General features: G+C 33.5%; 1 protein-coding gene across 1 annotated transcript; it reads right to left on the bottom strand.

Annotated features, from left to right (window-relative positions):
• Positions 1 to 960: 960 nt before the first annotated feature.
• Positions 961 to 2403, bottom strand: LOC110892671. Its single transcript, XM_022139821.1, has 3 exons — positions 2214 to 2403; positions 1689 to 2124; positions 961 to 1591 (listed from the first exon to the last, which is right to left on the bottom strand). The coding sequence occupies exons 1-3, from the start codon at positions 2401 to 2403 to the stop codon at positions 961 to 963; spliced, it is 1257 nt and encodes a 418-aa protein (XP_021995513.1).
• Between the last annotated feature and the right edge of the window lie 10276 nt (positions 2404 to 12679).

Raw genomic sequence — 12679 nt, forward strand, 5'->3', positions numbered from 1 at the left:
TAACGCAATAAATACACCAAACACCATTTTATATTAATACACAAAACATGTCATTTTAATACAAAATGTAACGACTAAACCCTGAACCCTAAACCCTAAATCGCTAACTGTTACATATTATTAAATTCTTGCAAACTGTATCGGTTATTCAGATCTCTATTCGGTCACCATATTGCTGCTATCAAGTTTAAGGACGCGTTCCACGGTAAACCTCCGACCTGATCTGGCACTCCCTCGTTGTTGCTGAAGAATTCTCAGTAACCGGTTCCACAACATGAAGAACCAATCCACCGTCAAACCCTAACCCATAGATACAACCACCACCGTCCTAACCTCAACCACTCTAACAACCACCACCGTCCTAACCTAAACCACTCTAACAACCACCACCGTCAAACACCTCTACCGCCAAACACCACAACCAAAATATTTCAGAAAAAACAAAAAAAAACCGTAAAAAAACAATAACAAAAAAGGAAAAATGAAGATGTTACTAACCTCTTGTGAAAATTCGCACCGTATGGTTCGATACGGGATAGAAATGGTATACGGGAGAGAGTTGTGTGTGTTTTTGGTGTTTTGGTGTGTGTGTGTGTGTTTGAATTGATTTTGATCTAGTTTTCCCTCTTTAGTGAGCTGAAAAGTTGTTTGTGTTGGTATACACTCCTCATTGGCCAATACGTGGCTTATAGATTGCTTACCAGCAGCCGCTTATTGTGCTATGAGCGGCATATAGAGGCTGGTATACACCTCTCATTGCCCAATATGCTGCATATGATGCCTTTTTTTTAATAAAAATAGTGATGTAAATAAGTGTTTTTACATTATAAAACAATGTAATTAACATTTTTTATAAAATAAATGTTGCTTACACAATATTCAAAAGATAATAGAATGTAAATTAAAAAAAACAAACACATAATAATACGATTAAACAGTTTTACGTGTTACAACGAGAACCTACAACAAGTTAATAAAGTCTCTTCGAACACTTCTATTACTACGAAGTAACTTCTTACCCTGTGAAAGACGAGACATGTACATTGTCTCCCACTCCATAGCTTCAGTACTTCGATACATATTCCATAGTCCATTCGGTGGAGGCATCGGACCATCATCCGTTAACTTAACCATGACGAAATGGCCATCTTCCACATAGGCAATCGAAAGAACAGAATGGCCCTCCGCCGGACCATCAAACATGGGAAAGCGTGTTTGACAAACACCATTGCTTAAATGTTGAACAACCACACCAAATTTTTGAGCCACCAACAATCCAGCGTATGGCAAGAACATCCAACATGCCATTGGTGCAGGTTCCACGTGCAACCAGTTTATTGATCGATATACTGTAGTGTAAAATCCCGGATCAAAAGAGTCAAGAATAGGCCAGCACCGGGCTTTATTAATGAACATCTCATCCATTAGCTCTTGGCGGACCCACATCCAAGCATTCTGGTCCAACCCCAAACCCATAGCCACCGATCGAAACCCACAGTTACCGTCAGGCTGGGCATCTTCCATATGTGTTATGTATCTCCGATACATAGATGGAAGCCAGTCCTTAAAGCGATCGATCATGTTTTTGTACCTGTAATTGGAAAATATATTGTGGAAAATCTTTATCAGGGAAAAGGTATGTATGGAAATACGTAGGATATTATATAGGTCAATGATTGTTGACGTACCTATCCCCCACCAACAGTGGAAAATCTTCATCTATAATTTCAACTGTCTTTTTAGCCTTATTTTTCTTTGAACGACTGCGTTGCACTGCTGGCTTTTGAGCGTCCTCGTCCTTCTTTTGGCCTTTGCCTTTTGCTTCGGACTGGGTATCTTTACGTCTCGCAACCTCCTCCTTCTTTTTTTGTTGTGCTTTAGAGGTTGGGCGCCCCCGAGTATCTTGTTGTACCTCAGGCGGTTGATGGTCAGTCATACTTGGATTCACCACCTCCTTTATCTTCGACAACATACTTTTTAACACTATCGGTGGTTGAGCCTTCAGTTGTTGCATGACTCTGTCCATTTCCTCCCGAAGATTATTATCATCTTCCTTATGTTCTTCAGCATTGAAATCTAGTTTTGTCCAGAATTTGTCTACGGCGTCAAGAGGAATTTTGCAATCTGTATTTTAAAAACAATAGTTAGAAATTGGGGGGGGGGGTGGGTATTCATATGAAGTAGAATAAGCGGTTGAAGCCTATTTTTATTACTTGTATTTTCCCACCACTCCATCCGACAAGCACATGGCAACCCACAACTCGTAAAAAGCTGGTGACCACAAGTCCCCCCTGCTGCGAGCAACGTACGTATCTTTTTCTTCTCCACAAGCAACAAATCTAATGCTTTCAGGGAAACATTACCACGTAGGTTATCAAAGAATGATATCATGTGGTCCCCCATTTTCGTGGACAGGCTTTCCTGAAAAGTGAGGTTTATTTGTATGCGTTGTGACTCTACAACTTTGTCAACAAGCCACACAAGTCTATGGAGCGAGCTGTTTGGCCCCTTAAGGTATCTCTTAAACTTAGCATGTTGGCTTTCAACTCTGTTGGTTATATGTTGACCAAAGTTAGGGCTTGTGTTAGTCCAGGCTGAAACAAACTTTTCTTTATAGGGTAGTAGCCAGACAGTATACAAATAGTCCAAAACTCCTGAAAAAACAGAATATAGCGATTTGTAATGTTTGTATTGTAACACCCCGACCAAAGGCTGAAAAAAAAAATTTCTGATAAATTAACTATTTTAAATAATTAATTAAACAAATAAAACTATGTAATTATTGGATTAAATTGGTTAAAAATCGAATTTTGGGAAAAATAACAATTTTATATTTTCGAACATCATTCTGATGTTATAATAATTATATAAAAATTTTCAGGTTTTATAAAATTAGTTTACTATTTTTATTGAATTTAATAAGATTAAAACTAACTTAATTCATAATAATTAGATAAAACCGGAAATAATTATAGTTTATATTTTTAGTAAATCAGGTTTGATGTATATAAGTTTATAAAAATGTTAGTTTTTATAAAAGTGATAAAAAAACGTAAAAATAAAATAAAAGGTGTGTGCCCGGATGGATTTTAAGAAGTGTATAAAACAACTAATGTTAGGGTATCAATCAGCTCCTGTACAGGAGGATAAACTGGTAAAGAAGGGATGCTTTTACACGAGTGGTCCGGGTTCAATCCTTGCAAAGGGGCGGGTTATACAAGAAACCCCCCTTTTTTGTTATTCTAATTAACATAGTTAACTAAGTTAATTTTTTTAAAGTATAAAACAACTAATGTTAGGGTATCAATCAGCTCCTGTACAGGAGGATAACTGGTAAATAAGGGGTGCTTTTACACGAGTGGTCCGGGTTCGATCCTTGCTAAGGGGCGGGTTATGCAAGAAACCCCCCTTTTTGTTATTCTAGTTAATAACTAAGTTAACTTTTTTTAAAGGATTTCTTATTCAACATTTAACTCGGTTAAGATTTTAGAGTTAAAATAAGTTTCAAACAAGGCAATTTCAACCCTTATACTTTAGATTTCAATAATTACATTTCATGCCCAGTACTTTGTACTTTTAAATAATGTCAAAATAACCCCTAGACTATAACTTTCAATAAATGACAGTTTAGTCCCTGGACTTGGTTTTAACCATTTTTAAAGCAAGTTTCAAACAATGACAAACAAGTCCCTCAACTTATAGTTTCACAAAATGTAAAAATAGGCCCCTATAGTTTGTAAAATATAATTGCGTATATAAAATTCAAGGAGGTTACATGTATGTGTGTATACATGAATGAATATGAAGTAATATAATACGTACCTGATCTATGGTCGTTAGTCAGTCGCGTAAATAGCCGCTCAAAGTTATAATTGTATAGCGTCTCAGTGGGAGAATTACACAATCGAGACTAAGAAAGCTTGAATATTTTCCATTCTTCAGCCGTTGCAAATTTTGCCTTGGTGTGTTTTAGAATATTTTGTGAGATGTGCCACCTACATAGCAATTTGGATGCTTTTGGGAATACCTTATCGCAAGCATTCATCTTAGCTTTATCGTAATCTGTTACTATCACGCGCGGTTCCATACCCTCTATCAACAATCCTTTGAGCTTCTGTAGGACCCACAAGAAGTTATCCTATTTTTCTTTAGAGATAAAAGCATGAGCGACACAAAACGACTTGTGTGTCGATGTCACACCCACAATTTGAACAAACGGAAGTCTATACTCATTCGTTTTGTAAGTGGTATCAATCATCAACACATGTGGGAAAGCACGCCACATTATGTATGAGTACCGATGAACAAAAAAACCTCCTCGACCGCATTTGTTTTGGGATTCACCCGGGTGTGGTAAACATACCTTCCTTCATGCAACATTTGCTCCAATATCTGCATTGGAGTCCGATAACCGTACATTTTGACTTTAATCTTTTTTATCACGTTTTGTATGTCTCGTAGAATGCACACGCTCTGTGGGTTTTGTTTTCTTATGGTTAAATGTATGTTCATACGCTCCATGTTTTGAATATAAAGTCTCTCTACCAATGATTCTTCGCCTGGGGTCAACCTTCTCGCAAACGCGTGACCCTCGAGAAATACCGCAGGCTCATGGTTATGATCCTTTTGCTTCACCACTAAGCTCCAATTGCCACTACTTGCGTCTAGTTTCCCTATCATTTTAAAAGGACACCCAATCTTCTTGCTACCAGAACGCCGAACGGTTGCTTTACTTTTGCATGTGCCTCCACGGTCGCATTGCAACCATATCTTCACTGTCCTTGCTGACGAATCTTCGCCTTTTGTTACCGTTCGTTGGGTCACAATGACGTAACCTTTCGCAAATTCTGTTTTGTAAGCCCAATTCTTTAACTCGTGAAGTGTCGCAAATACCTGAAACAATGGTAATTTAAAACTATATTTGTTTAAAATCTAATAAACCTTATACATAACGAATAACACGTATACAAAATCAACATTGTCTAAAATCTAATAAAAATTATACATAACGAATAACACGTAAACAAAATCAACTTTGTCTAAATTCTAATAGGCACCCTTCTAATAAACCTATACATAACGAATAACACGTATACAAAATCAAAATTGTCTAAAATTTAATAAACATTATACATGACGAATAACATGTAAGTGACGGTTATGTTATACCTTTCCTTGTTTTTTCGGGTCATTAGCACCATCGTCACCGCCACCACCATCGTCCCCGCCACCACCATCGTCCCAGCCACCACCATCGTCCTCGTCTTGATCACTTTCCTCGAAGTGTGTAACACCTTTCTCGATTTCGTTATCGTCTTCCTCGAAGTCAAAAGCAGCTTCCTCGGACTTTTTCTTGCGTTGTTTTTCCTGATGGGAATGGTAAGTCCCGTATGCGTGTTGCGGATAGCTTTGAGCCACGTAAGATGGTCCCGCCTCCTCTACGACCTGAAACAACTTAATGGTTAGACTAAAATAACCAAAACGACAATATGAATTTTTTACGTGGTTCAAATCAGGCATCACGGACCGCACACTCCCTTCCTGATGCGAATGGTAAGTTCCGGCGTGTTGCGGATAGCTTTGAGCCACGTAAGATGGTCTCGCCTCCTCTACGACCTGAAACAACTTAATGGTTAGACTTTAATAACCATAACGCCAATATGAATTTTTTACCTGGTTCAAATCAGGCATCACGGGCCGCACACTCCTTTCATCACAACGACGCACGAAAACCACCTCCTCCTCACCTCGATCAACGCCGGGTAACCAAACGCTTTCGGAGACGTATGACTCATTCGACCTTTCACCAAAAAAATATTCAAAGTCCCAATTTGACATCGTGATTCGAATCTAATTTAACCAGACCGTTTAGTTGAAAATTTTTATCATTTTCATCACTTTTTTGTGTTTTTTGAACATTTGTATTACATGAATCCCGTAAGCTTGGGGTAAAGGGAAAAAATTCGAAACAATACGCAGCATATAGGGCCATGAGCGCGTATATGCGGATCACCTTTTCAGCCTTTTCAATCTGAACTCCATTGTCATGTCAGCAATATACCTTAAATTCAGATATTATAGTACAAATGAGCAGCGTATAAAGCAATGAAAGGCGTATAGGGTTTAATGCTCCAACTACCACATTTCTAATACACCGCTCATAGGGCAATGAGGGGCGTATAACTTTACTTTTTCTGACATAATTAATGCACTCAACCCCTATACAACCCTCATTGCCTTATACGGGGCTGCTGGGGGGGGGGGTGTCACTACTTTTGGGGGATGTACCAATACTCTCACCCTTTTTAAAACAAATATAGACCATCAATAGTACGTGTTTATCCCATTTGCATTTGATACTTTTGGTTTCCTGACGCCAGAGGCTGAGGACCTTCTTAGTCAAGTTCAAAGGGTCATGCATAGTAATGTTATGACCCTGAGATCTATGGACGTAGTTTTTAAAAGACTTAATTTGGCTATTCAAAAAAGGGTAGTGACGCAGCTTGTTTCCCGTTTATCTCAATGTAAATTCATAACACGATAATAATTTTGAAAAAAAATATGAAACTTTTTTTCTATTACTTCATTTGTGTAGTAGATGGTATTGAATTTCCAACTGAGAAGATATGACCAATCTAAAACTTTATATTTAATTTTTGTTTACGTATGACTAATCATTAAGATTGAGAGTTGAAAAAAGTGGCACTAAACATGAAATTCTTGAAACATGATTATATATTGGTGGTCTCACTCGTTAAATAAATTAAAATTATAGCATTTAAACTATTTTTTATATATTGGGCATGAAAACTTTGTATTGCTGCCTTGCTAGGCTTTGACAGGTTTCGGTTTCTTTCTGGTTCTGGGCTGGACTGGAGAGGAAACATGTAAAATAATCCGCACCACTAAAGCAATTCTGGTCGGTCGTAGTCAAATCGTGGTCCGGGACTCTAGCCAGATCTTAACGGGCCTATATATTATTGATATTGATTAAAATTTAGATATATACTGCAATTTGAAGTGATTATTATCATAATATAACCTGAACCCGATAAAAAAACTCAAAACGTATTAGATTCGGGCATGTGAGTAGTTTAAAAAGAATTGTCGATTTAGGGCTGGTATAATATTAGGTGATACTCTGCCCAATTACCCGACCCTGTTTACTCGAATCCAATCCAAATATATTAATATATTATATAATCGAAACAATATCCTAAGTAGTATGTTAAAGTTGTTAAAAATTTGGAATTATTAAAGTTATACAATCATTCTTAGAAATGTAATTGAGTATTTTATATTTCAAGTCAGATTTTGAGGTGAGTTTAAGAACGGGATTTGCGTAGCACGCATCCTAACAGGTAATTTTTAACCATAAACGAATATAACGATATCCGTAGGTATACCCGCATACTCAACGGGAGATGAGTAACGGATACCTGATCATTATATTACTGGGTATGGAATATGGTTTTATAATCTACTACGAGAGTGGAATTACACATACACACCTAGCTCCGTATTAGACAAAGTGTAGTGGAATAACTAAAAAGTGTGATAACTACTGTCACATCATTGTCACATAGGCAAAGACAAAATAACTAAACTTCACAATAAGGTTTAACTAAAAGTTAAGTAAAAGAAAAAAATGTGATTGGTTGGTGTATAGTGCACCCCACCCCTTGCCTCCTTCACGCTCGTTATTCCTTTGGTGATGAACTTCATTGGTGCTCCCCACTGGCAAAGGTAGTAGCGGAGCTTGAACGAAAACTTAATGGAGGCTGAACGATCAAAATCCAAATCGGATAGGACCAGATTCTTAAAAATCCAATATTTTATACTACAAAAAAATCGAGAATTTTCAGTAAACTTAACACTACGAGCGAAAAATAGGTGAGGATCGGGGCACCCCCCGACCAGGGCCGTCTCAGAAAATCATAAAAAAAAAAATTGGTCCTGTACGAGATAAAAAAGTTAGGCCCTAATCGCAAATCTCCATACATTCAAAATCCAAGCAAATTGGCAAATTGGGTCACAAAATGATAAATCCAAAATTCTTAAAAGACCCAAAAAAGTTTTGTTTTATAGATCTAGGCCATTTAAGATTTTTTTTTTTAAACATACAAATTATTTTTAGTATTTATTAATGTAGTTTAGGAGTAGGATTAATGTAACCTTTGCCATTTAAAAAAACATAGACTAACTAAATCATAAATCCACACACATAAATTTATATTAAACAAAGGAGCAATTAGTTGACCTTTAATTTATTATGTTAAAGAAATATTAGTAATAACTAGTTTATAGACCCGCGTATTACACGAGTTGAACAAAGACAATATGTTACGTAAACTCGTGTAACACATAGACTATAACCTAGTGACTTAGATAACAATATTTATAATTATAATAATATAATAATTACGAACAAATAATAATAACAGTAACAATTATTCTCCTTTGTTCCTGAGTTTGCATTTTTTTTCTGTTTTCATCCAGCCCATTAACTTCATCAAAAGAGTTAGTTTAATAAAGAGCATTTTTGTCTTTTTACTTATTTAACTTATTGTATTTTTAATCCAAATAAAAGCCACCTCATTAATTTATATCATCGCTCAAATGTGAACTTAAAAGGCTATATAAATATCTTCTATTTAACTTAATCATTGTTGATATTAAATTACAAAAATAATTTAAAATATAATCTAAATTATATAAAATATAATTTAATTTTAAACTATGTATCATATTCGTTCTTTTAGGTTTATTGGTATGGCGGCATAAAATTCGTTGAATAAAGATTTATATTCGTAATAAAGTTTTTTTTTCGGACACCACATGTGTTATATATTAATAATAATAATAATAATAATTGGATATTAATCTAATATATTATTAATAAAATAATCATATTGCTAAATTAAGAGATACATGTGTGTAATTATTCGCAAACAAATTATTGGTTAGATTAGACAATTTAGGTCTACAAGTATATAACCAAATTTGGTTTAATCAACCATGATTAAAAAAATAAAAATTAATGTTAAATATGAAAATAAAAATATATAAATAAAATACTACAATAGTATACAATAAATATTTTTATGTATTATGCATTTATCTATACTTATGTATAGATTAATAAATTGGATATATTAATATGATATAATAACAATATGTATTTATTTGTTGTTGTGTATAAATTAATAAATTACCCTTAAAGATGAGATATATATTACAATAAAGGAGAAATTACCTGAGCAGGCAAGTGGAACAAATACTAAAAAAACATGTAGAGATGCAAGATTCGAACCTGCATCTTGAGTGAAAAGATAGGAGGCTTGACCAACTGAGTCATATCAACAAATAACAACCATTTTGATTTGTATATAATTAATATATAAAAGAGGAATTTTTGGGCCCCTAAAAACATTAGGCCCTTTTCGGTGGCCCATTCGGCACACCCTACAGGCCGGGCTTGCCCCCGACCCCAATAAAGCTCCGCCCATGAGCGGAGGGGAGTGGTGTTTGCCACCCTAAGGCTTTGACGTTGAGACTTTGGTGCCTGTCCTACGCATAGTCTTATCCCTAGTAATTTTTCTGTAGAAAATCAACCCTATATTTTCTCTGTCTTTGTTTCTAAGATATCAACTAAGGGGGTGTTTGGGATTGCGTTTTCAACCTGATTATTTGATTATTGTGTTTTGAAATCGCAAAAAATCTATTTTGAGTGTTTGGTAAAAAATTAATAAAAAGTGATTTTTTACGTTTTGTAGAGTTCAAAACGTGATAATCCATAAGTAGGTCACCCCTTGCTGCAGGAAAACGTGATAATCCAAAAACTGATTTTTTACGTTTTCACATATTTATTTTTTTAAAATATATATACTTGCCAAACACTCAAATAGTTGATTATCTGATTATTATGATACCAAACAACATAATCAAATCCAAACAATGTTGATTATCTGATTATTGTGATATCAAACAACATAATCAAATCCAAACACTATCTTTCTGCAGCACGTTTTGTTACAGATAATTATCTGATTCTGATTATTCAAAACGCATAATCTATTTTCAAAACTCAACCCCAAACACCCCCCTAAAAACCACCTTAATAGCATTAACACTACCATGTTAGTTAGCAAGAAGATCCAAACAAAACAACTATTGAATTAAAGTTTTGAAGAATCAAATTTGAGAAACCCTTTTGAAGGGTGTAAAGAGAAGTTAAGAGAAAGAGTAAGAACTAAGAAGCATCTTTCAATAATTACAAGGATGAGCATATGATGCATATGGGTATGGCCAAAAGTGCCTAAAAGAGTCGGGAAACAATCATTTGGCAAAATCTCATGATGGTGTTCTACAGTTATTATCCTCAAGTTCCAAAATAAATAAATAAAAAGTAAGTAAAAAGAAGAGTAGTTTGCAACTTTGCATCTCTAGGAGTCTAGGTGTTATTCAAGCTTCTTGATTTGAATGACCTCAATTGCATGATTGCACTAACATGTTCCTCCTCTGTCACATGTACTACATATTTCGTTAAAAAAAACAATTTATATTATATGTATTTGATCAGGAAACAAAATTTAAGAATATTCTTTCTTTGAATTTAATATGTGAATTTAATTAATTCTTTATCATTGAAACTTTGTAAGTTACTAATAAATTTATTTATTTTTACTAATATATTTTTCTATATTTAAAGGAATGGTTATGACTTATAAGAGTATCTATACTATATAATAAAAGAAACCACTTTGGGGATACTTGTCATTATATTAGGCCATCTCTTATAGATAATTATTAGGCCATCTCTTATAGATAATTTTTATTTTAGTTTAATCCCTTCTAATTATTAATTGTAGATAATCCTTTTACTAAATATTATTAGTTTAATATCTTATTGATATTTATTATTTAGTTTAATCTCCTTCTCTTCATTTAAATTAATTGTAGCAAGAAGCTAGAGGCAAACTATAAAGTTAAAAAACACGTTACTTTTTAATATTTAGTGAATTAATATTGAGTAATGTTCCTTTTAATTTAAAAAATAGATGAAAGATTACAGAGATAATAGAAGTTCAATTGGTATGTTGATTAATAAAACTAAAAAAGAGAATCAGATTCTAATCGTATTAATAAGTAATAACATACAACTTTTTTTATTATTTGATATACACAAATACATTTATTCAACCTGTGTAATATACGAGAGCTTTTAAATATATAATTTTTTTTTATTTTTCAGTATACAAAATTACATTTACTCAACCAAACCCATGTAATACAAAGGGTTTTTAAAGATACAACTTTTATATTATTTGGTTTATAAAGTTAGATTTATTCAACCCGTGTACTATATGAGTTTTTTTAAAGATATAATTTTTTTTAATTATTTGGTATACAAAATTACATTTATTCAACCCGTTTAATACACAAGGTTTTTAAATATATAACTTTTTTATTATTTGGTGTATAAAGTTACATTTATTCAACCCGTACAATAAATGTGGTTCTTAAAAATATAACTTTTTTTATTATTTAATATACATAAAATTACATTTATTTAACTGGTATAATAAACGATGTTTTTAAAAATATATTGTTTTATTATTTAGTATATAGAATTACATTTATTCAACCCGTGTAATACACGGGGTTCTAACCTAGTATATTTATAATCCAGATTGATTATATGTTCTCTCAAGAAAACATCGGATTGATCCAAAGACTTGTAAAAAGTGTCACCAAACTTTGAGATGATTTTCTTTAGAAAACATAGATGATAGAACAGAACACTCTATATATTTTGTTTTGTTTTTGTATTACGTAAAATAGGAGTAACTATTTTATTATTATGTCTTGTATGTGTTTATTATTTCTTACAAAAAAAAAAATCGTAAAACAATCACACATGCTTTTATCATCATGTGTTCTAAGTGGTTATTTTCAAGTCGCGTTACACCTTTTTCCAAGGCGAAAGTGTATCTACAAAGACGGCAAAGGATGAGGTTGTTAGAGGAAGAGAGGGGGAACGTACATAGGATAGGGCTAGTGCCGACGTGAAGGTCCTTGAGCTAGTAGATTGCAAACGCTATTTACATGGAATACATAGATGCAGAAACCTACGTTCACAGTCACCCATTAAAATTGCTTAGTTGAGTGATCTTAAGTTGTTGTTGCTATTAGCATTATTGTCGCTGTATTACTACAAGCATCACCACAAGTATCATTATCATTGTCATTATTATTGTCGGTATCATTATCATTATTATTATCATTTTCATTATCAAGTAGATAAACATATGAAAACTGAAAAAATGATCTCGGTATATATTTTTTTTAGTTCACCATCAAAATTATTCTATATATCAATAAAATGATAAAAGATCATTCCATTATTATTATCATTATGATTACTATTATTATTTTCTTTATCAAGTAGATAAAGATATGAAAACTGAAAAATGATCTCGGTTAAAAAAAATCATTTAATTCACCATCGAAATTACTCAATAAAATATGATAAAAAGGTATAGAAGTGTTAGGAAAATCTTTATAACTAAAAGTGGGCACAAAGTTCCATAGAAAACGAGTGATGGGTTTCGGGGCATAATTCAAAGCTTCAAACGTGCTTCTCCCTAATTGATTAAAGCTCAAATATAAGTATTTA

Source organism: Helianthus annuus, chromosome 12, assembly GCF_002127325.2.
Source record: "Helianthus annuus cultivar XRQ/B chromosome 12, HanXRQr2.0-SUNRISE, whole genome shotgun sequence".
Classification (NCBI taxonomy): Eukaryota; Viridiplantae; Streptophyta; class Magnoliopsida; order Asterales; family Asteraceae; genus Helianthus; species Helianthus annuus.